At 38.8% G+C, this 8,362-nt stretch overlaps 1 protein-coding gene across 1 annotated transcript in view; it reads left to right on the plus strand.

The window, feature by feature from the left end:
• VAPA (VAMP associated protein A) overlaps positions 1-3,557 on the plus strand; it is a 28,327-nt gene extending 24,770 nt beyond the window's left edge. The window contains exons 5-6 of the mRNA XM_048938589.1: positions 1,668-1,844; positions 2,774-3,557. Coding sequence (XP_048794546.1) covers positions 1,668-1,844; positions 2,774-2,932 — 336 coding nt within the window. The 3' untranslated portion in view covers positions 2,933-3,557. The remainder of the gene's footprint in view (positions 1-1,667; positions 1,845-2,773) is intronic.
• The last annotated feature ends 4,805 nt before the right edge of the window (positions 3,558-8,362 follow it).

Raw genomic sequence — 8,362 nt, forward strand, 5'->3', positions numbered from 1 at the left:
ACTGAAGATGTCTGTTTTGTGTCCTCTGATGTTTGGAATAATAGTTAGCTGTCAGTTATCTAGCTTTTTTGGAATAAGATTGAAATTCTTACACGTTAATGCTTTTTTACTGTCGTTCTTCTCATTTATGGAATCTTAATCCTGTACATTCCCACTTATTTACCTTTAATTTTTTTTTTGGTGCTGCTTTTAGCATCATGAGATAAAGTGCTGAAACAGGATTTCTGTTAGTGACCTTATTCACGTCATTACTTTGACTTGTCTTTAATACTGTCCAGTTTGTACTGTAGTCAGGTAGGTATGTTAGGAGGAAGTTTATCTTTTTTGGTTGAGGATAACTTAAGGCGTGGGCTTTTATTCAGCTGTACAAGTTGCCTATGTGTGCCTCTTACTAAATCATACCTTAGATATAACAAAGTAGTACAAAATACATTTATACTTTCTTTAATGTGATACTTTGATAGTATAGACTGCACATAGTTACGTTTTTCTGAGTAGCAGCATGAGGTTGCAAACCCTGATGTTTTAGCAGGTTTAGGCACTGGCTCAAGCCTTGTGATGAGAAATCTTCCAGGACCCTCAGAATATGCCTTACTTACCAGGGTGCAGGTACTTCACTCCAGTTGGCTGCTGCTCTCTTCAGATGCCTACCAGTTGCAGCCTGGAGACTGATATAAGGGAACCAGTCAGGGAGGTGAGACAGCAGAGGAAGGAGGTTTGCTTTAGGAGATAAGGTCTCTATTGAAGTCCCAGTACTACTAAAGGAGCTCTTTTTAGCTAATAAACAACAACAAAAAAAGCTTCTCTGCTTACTCATGGTAAAAATAGGCTGGTCTTTTTAGATCCAGTTAGGAGAGTGCCTGTGTAGAATAGCAGGGTACATCTCTTAGGCTGCCTGTGGTTGCACTGCCGTAGATTTAAAATGCTAGATAGATATATTACCTTTTAATAGGTTTTCTGTTATGTTCAGGTTGGACTGCTTTCCATGCAGTGAGATCTAACAGATGATACAGCTCTGTAGTTTATCTAGTAGACTTAGTGCAGCTTGAATTTTAATATGAGTCCAGTCTGAACTTCAACACAGCTTTGTGCTGTTCCCCTAAAGAACCTTCGGATGGCTTGGTCTGGAAGGGACCTCAAAGCCCAGCCAGCCCCAACCCTCTGCCATGGGCAGGGCTGCCCCCCAGCAGCTCAGCTGCACCGGGCTCCATCCAACCTGTCTTTGAGCGCCTCCAGGGATGGAGCACCACAGCTTACATGGGCAGCTGTGCCAGCGCCTCACCACCCTCTGAGTGGGGGAGGAAAAGAAAAAAACACAACAAAAACAAATTCTGCTCTTTTCCACTTAGTTATTTTCCTACCAAGTTCAAATGTTATTTGGTGCATTTTATGTTACTGTGCACTTTGGTGCCTGCTGAATTAGTGTTAAGCTGCTTAAGTGCTTGGTTTTGTCTCTGTGGCACATAGTACAAAATGAAAGCAGTAGATTCTTCTTTTGCTCTTTAGTACTTCCACTAATCAGAACTAAACCAATCACAGAAGTCTTTTATTTAGAGTACTGTAAATATAACTCTCCATACTAGTTACTGGATTGTGTTTCAGTTTTAAGCTGTGGATAATTTTTCTCTAGGTAAGTACAATTCTCAAGTCATTCTTAATATTTGTAGAATGATATAGATGCAAGCAAACCCGCTCCAGTACAGAATACATCTAAGCAGGATGGACCGATGCCAAAACCACATAGTGTTTCACTTAATGATACTGAAACGAGGAAGCTAGTGGAAGAATGCAAAAGACTTCAGACAGAGGTTATGAAGCTGTCAGAAGAAAATCGGCACCTGAGAGTAAGTTCTGCTTCCTCATTTATATTGAAATGATTCCGTGCTGCTTGATTGAGAAGTCTGGTTTGTAATGAGACTTAAAAATGTTTATTCTGGAATTAGATACAAGTGTGGGAATGTGAAGGTTGATTTGCAGTGTAATTTTACTGTTGTGTATGGTTTATATGTTTCTGTGATTGAGACTTTAGGATTATCATGGGTGAGATACTGAAGCTACATGGTTTTCTTAAACGAAATGCAGTAAATATAGGCATAGGTGAGGTGATTTTTAGTTACTTTTACAACCCAGATTTAGGCTTACTAGCTTTTAATAGAAGTGTTTTATTATTCATTCTTAAGAATAAGTAAACGAAATCCAAATCAGTAACACAGCATCTCTGATTATTAATCAAAAAGAGCAACTGATTGACCAGTGGAGGTAAGCAAACATTGCTTACCAGTACCTTCTATGTAAAGGTGCTCCTTCAGTAACTTGTAACTAATTGGTAGGTGACTTTGTGACTTCTCTGTGTATTTGGTATTGGGTATGAAAAATTTCACAGGCAAGTGTAGCCTAAAATAATGTAATTACTGTAATTCTGCTGTTGTTTGAACACTTTGATAAATAAATACAAAGCAGGTGTTTCTCTTTGCCAGTAAGGAATTACTGCTATTTCATTCTTACATGGTAAGTAAAAGTAGGATTCTTTGTTTTGCCTAGCAAGAATTTTAGTATCTTTCATAAGCAGAGCATGGGCAAACTATCTCTATTTGACATGCCGCCATTTCTTCTGTGGGTTTAGTGTGCTATAATATTACTTTTCAAATTGCTGTCTTTATTTAGTTAAGTAAATTTGACCTTTGAGTTGGGTTATATAAAATTGTAAAATAAATAAATTAAAAAAATAATGTTTTTTTTATTCTTCATCTCTGTATATTTTTTTCCCCCGTAGGATGAAGGCTTGAGGCTCAGAAAGGTAGCACACTCGGATAAATCTGGATCACCCACAGCTTTGGCCCTCAGAGATAATGGCTCTAATTCTCTTCCATCACTTCTTGTTGTAATTGCAGCCATTTTCATTGGATTCTTTCTAGGGAAATTCATCTTGTAGAAAGGATGAATGAGAGAAGCATGCAAAATGCAGCTTCTGTTTTTTTGTTTTGTTTTGTTTTGTTTTTCTTGGCCAGAAAAAGATTTGTTTACCTACCATTTCATTGGTAGTATGGCCCAAGTGACCATTTTTGTGTACAGCATCATAACAGGCTTTGCCTTTAATGATCTCGCACGGTTAGAAAACACAATCTAAAAAGACAACTGTTCGGCTACCGGACAAAATTGTACATTGAGTCATAAATAGCAGGTGTCAGTTGCACAGTCAGTCCTTTATGGAAATTCATAAATAAAGAATTGTTCTTTCTGTGGTTTTAATAAGAGTTCAGAAATTGTTCAGAGTCTTGTAAATGTTATTTTAATAATCCTTTAAAATTTTATCTGTTGCTGTTACCTCTTGAAAAATGATCTATTAGATTGCTAATCCCACTCATTCAGGAATATGACAAGAGGTATTCTGGGGGAAATGGTGCCTCTTACTGTGTAAATTTTCTCCTTACCTTACTTTGCTAATATCATGCAGAATTTCTTTCTTATCCCTTGTGAGGCATTGTTGAGAGTTCTTCATCCTTACAATCCTGTCCCATAATATTTAACATTACAAAAGAAATAAAATTGTTAACAGATTTTCTGCTGGGTAGCCTGTTTGTGTGTGTCATACTTTTAGAAGGGGATTCGTAACAAGTTCATTGTTCACGGCAATTTGCTGCTTGTAACAAATTTTGAAGTTTATTTGCATAAGTCTTTGGCTTAGACTGTTGTAATTGAAGTGGGAAGAGGAGAGGAAAAAAAAAAGAAGGGTCTCCATTCTGTTTGTAAAAAAAAGAAAAAACAAAAAAAAACATGAAAGAAAACAAACAAAAACAAACAAAAAAACCCCACCACAAATGGTTTCTGGCCGTTTTCAGCTACAGAGAGGATAATTGTCAGACTTGTTTTGGGACAGAATAATTTGGATATCCAGCAGGTACAAATACCAGGCATGAATGTTATCAGTATATCAGCAATTTGCTTGCAATGTGCAAGTGTAATAATCAACTTTCTGCTCCATCCTTGGATTTTTTGGGTGTCTTCCAGGAGTCAACATTATTCTCCTTTGATTTCTTAAGGGTGCTTAATTCAAATGTACCAACTTACTGGGTCTGTAATTCCATTTTAGTAGACAATCAGAAATGTAATTTGAATGATTCAGACACCCGTAATGAATTCCATGATGCAAAAGAGTTGGTATTTGCTGAGGGAGCCTTAGTTGCTCACTACTTGAAAACAAGTCATTTTATGCAACTCTTGGCAGACTTACCCATGTTAACCATGTGTAGCTACATTTTAAAGAATGCATTTTGGGGGTCTAAAATGCTTCCTGCACTTAATCCTAAGTCTTGCCTCATCTTCAAATATGTCCTAAAACAGTCAGTAGTAATGCAACAAAATAGCTGTGCTTTTAACTAAACATAATCCACTACAGGGAATTACTTGTAAACTGAAAAATTACAGAAGGGATGTATTCCTGTAAGTGACATTGTTTATGCTTTTGGACAGCTTGACTTGATGTGGTGCAGCTAAGTGTGTTAGACCTTGGTATATGCACACGTTACCTAGCTGAGAAAAATGTTCTAGAGAAGATGTATGTTATCTTGGTTGCCTTTGATTTCTAGTGCTTTTTTCTTTTCTTTTTTTTAAAGAAAACTATAATTAAGTCATGTTCTGTCATTTCTGTCTGATAAACTTTTTATAAAATCTTGCATACATGCAAGGAAGATGATGAAAATACACATACTGTTTATCTTTTCACTTAAGCATGCAAGCTCAGATGTTTCCAATTACTTGTTCCAGTATCTGCATTCAAGTCGCCTTCCATCCCAGTGACTGGAAACACTGTTGAAGTCTTGATTATTTTGGTTCTGCTGGTTCGAAATAGTGTAATTCTCCCAGTTTTTTTCTTGAAATAGAACATTAATGCATCAGACTTCCATAGCCTGTTCCAAACTAAGTATGTTGAACATAATGAAGGCAATAAGTGTGCAGGATGTGGTTTGCCTGAGACAGAGCAGTCATTCCTGCATAGAAGGAAAAAAACATTCCTTGGAGATCTCAAAATATTTACAGCATAGTGTGTGGAGGTTTTCAGGGGTAGCTTTCAAGACTTGAGAGCAGAAAAAGGAGTCATTGCTCAATGTAGCCAACAGGTTCTGATGTCTGGCAGCAGTAATGAGGTGAAAACAGTGATAGAATAAGATGGGAATGACCGATTTTCATAAATACAAAGCAGGTGATCATAGAACTTGGTCGTGGTTTGAGTAATGTCTTCAAAGTGAAAGTGTGCAGCGGTCTCGTAACCAGTGTACTTACTGATGGTATAAGGAGACTGTCTTGGTTTCCAGTAATCCCTTCATAGCTGTATATAAAATGTATTGCTAAAACTATTTTGCTCTCAGGAGTTACTTTGGATGAGATCAACTGTATTCAGTGAATTCTGTAATATGGATTAAATTGTTCGTGTTTGTTCCTGAAATGGTTAGAACTTTTTGCTTTGTCTGCCTGCTTACTTGTGTATGTAAGCATGGGGAAATAGCCTCTGCTGCTCCTAATGACAAGATCAGGTGACAGTGCCCGTGAAGTCCTGTGAGGCTAAATGTGCAACTTGAGTTAAATATACAACACAAATCCTATTTTGACTTTTCAGAAGAACAAGATGGAGCAAGTGTACAGTATCAAAGTAGTATTAAAAGCTTTTCTGAACTCATCACTCTACAGAAGGGTGATGTGATTATTCAGGTGAAGAAAAAGCCTTGTTAGATAGAAAGTAGAACTTCTGTAGGAATTCTGGGCACCACATTTAATCCACAGTAAAAAGGTGTATATGTATGAATTTGATTTTTAAAAAGTTATTTGCATCAGTGCACAATTTATTTGTGCAATTCTACTCATTCTCTAAAAGCTGTTAGACTTTTAGAGTCTGTTGATCAGGCTTGCATGTTTTCTGCTGCTATGATTGAAGCCTTTCCACTTGAGAAGCAGCCAGACATTAGCTTGAAAGTCATTGTCCTCTTGGAAGGAGAGGGGGCGGAGGGAGGAGGTGGGAGATGACATCTTGCAAAGGGGAAAGACAAAGTCGATAAGCAAAACTTATTTTTCAGGCCTTCTTCAAAGATATTAAAAGCTGAAGTGTTAATAAACCATTAAAAACTTAGTAGTGTCCTTTTTTATTATGAAACTTCTCCCCGAATGCTTATGTTCTGTAGGCTTTAGGATACCCAGTAGGTGTATGTAGGTCTCTATCTAGGACCATCTTACAGGTGGTCTGACTGCCCTGCTGTAGGGACTGCTGGCGGATAGCACAAAGCTGGCATGGATGGAGATTGGGTGCTGGAGTGAATCTGCCCAGCACTATGGGTGCTGATGACTTGCCTGGTTTACAGTAATCATCATGACAAAGAGTTATCTTTTTTTTTCCTGTTTGGAGTCACGAGTGTCTGTGAGCAGGCTTGCCAGCACGAACTCTTGCTTCAGTCTTGCAAGAGATGGAAGATCTTTGTGGCTACAGAGCAGCCCTCATATAGATCAGTATTGACCTGCCCTGTTCTTTGTGTTTATGGGTGGATTCAATTTCTGCATCGTGTCTTTTTAGCCACGTTTCTGTGAACATTGTAGCTCACTGCCAGGTTTCAGGAGAGCCCTGTTGCCAGAGACTGTCCCTGCTGGGCTTGGTCCTTCCTGGGGTCTGACTTAGATGTTGGCTGAGATAGAAGGGGGGGGGGGGGGGGGGGGAGAGGGAGGGGTTAAACACCCAAGTCAGTTTTCTCGAGGGATTGGGCTCCTCTAGGAGTGACAATTGAATGAGAGTGATTTCTTTATTCCCTGTCTGAACTTCCTCTCCAGGGCATTCAAGTAATGTAACTGAGTATATAATTGCAGTTGGCCTGTTGTGCTTTTGTTTTTGTATGCTGATTGCGGCAGGATTGCAGAAGGTAGTGGTAGTGTCATCTCTTTCCCTTTTAAATGACAAGTGGCTGTGTAGAAATGAGCTCTTGCACAAAACCATTTGTGCTTCTTCCTCCCTTGCTGGGACAATGGTTCACACATTTGTGTGGCGATCTGCACTTGGGAACTGATTTGGGTGAAATCCGTGTTTTTCATGTTTGACAAATTAAATGGTGGTACAGTCATCTCCCCTGCATGCTGCAGTGCCATTTTATTTAAAGTTTGGTACCTGTTTATGTAATGCTGCTAACACTGCCAGCAGCACATTAAATCCTAGTGTGTGCAGTAGCTCCTTCTGTTTCTAGCAGCAGCAGGATGTTCTTCATCCCCTCCCTTTCCTTTAGAAAACTTCAAGGGGTGTTACTCTATGCAGGCACATGAGACAGACAGCTATGAAGGATAATAGCTAGGGAGTCTCAGCTCAGACACTTAAATGAAAAACGGAAGGTGACAGAAATAGTTATTAATTCTTACCTTCTAATCTCATGTATGAGAAAAAGACTGTGCGACTTCTACTGATCTGCTTATCATCCACGTTATGCAAAAATGAAACAAAACTTTAGTTTAGAAGTTCTTTTAAACGTGGCCTGCTGATGGTCATGTAAATTCAAGAGCGTAGGTGAATTCAGAGAGATTGCCCCAGACAGTGTCCAGGCAGTACCTAAATGGCAGTCTTCATCAGTGAGACTTGTGCCTCAGTCACCCCATCTCAAAGATCAAGATGAGCAAGTGCTGAAGGAAATGGTTGGGGTAGGGTGATTGAGGTACAACCTCTGTTCTCTAGCATACCTCCATCTTGTTTATCATCAACCCTTCCTTAGTCCTTGTCTAATTGTTGTTGGTTTGGGTTTGTTTTTTTTTAAATAATTTTCATTTATTTAATTTTGCTGGGTTTCCAAAGTGCTGCTTTATGTTGCATGGAAATCTTTAGTAGGCTTTTAAAGCATCACCTCAAAAAACTAGCTGTTGCTTTTCTGTCCCTGAAGCTGTGTGTTAGGCAGAAAACATCTCTGTTAGAGGTATTTATTGGTGGATTGCGTTCACTGGCAGTACAGCCTGACCTTAGTAAGGACGGCACCAAAATCAAGAAGTACCCTCAAATCCAATAAGAGTAATAATGAAACCTACAAAACCAAAACCCACCTCAACATTTGGACATGTTTTGTTGGCAGTGCATAACAAAAGGTTTTTGTGGAGTTGGTGCTGTAGAAGAAAATAAATAGTCCTAAACCTATACAACCACCATGGTGGTGATGCAACTTGCTCTGTACTTAGGAGTGGCAAATTATTTTTCCATTGCTATATTGATAGTCCAAGGACAGGTGATAAAGCTGTCCTTTGATTTTGGAGGTACTTAATCCAGAAGTGTCAAACACCTCTTCAAACACCCCATGTTGGGTTCCTGCAGGCAAATGTGCTCCAACAGTAGGAGACTCTTAGAGGCTAAATC

This window comes from Lagopus muta, chromosome 3, assembly GCF_023343835.1.
Source record: "Lagopus muta isolate bLagMut1 chromosome 3, bLagMut1 primary, whole genome shotgun sequence".
Taxonomy (NCBI): domain Eukaryota; kingdom Metazoa; phylum Chordata; class Aves; order Galliformes; family Phasianidae; genus Lagopus; species Lagopus muta.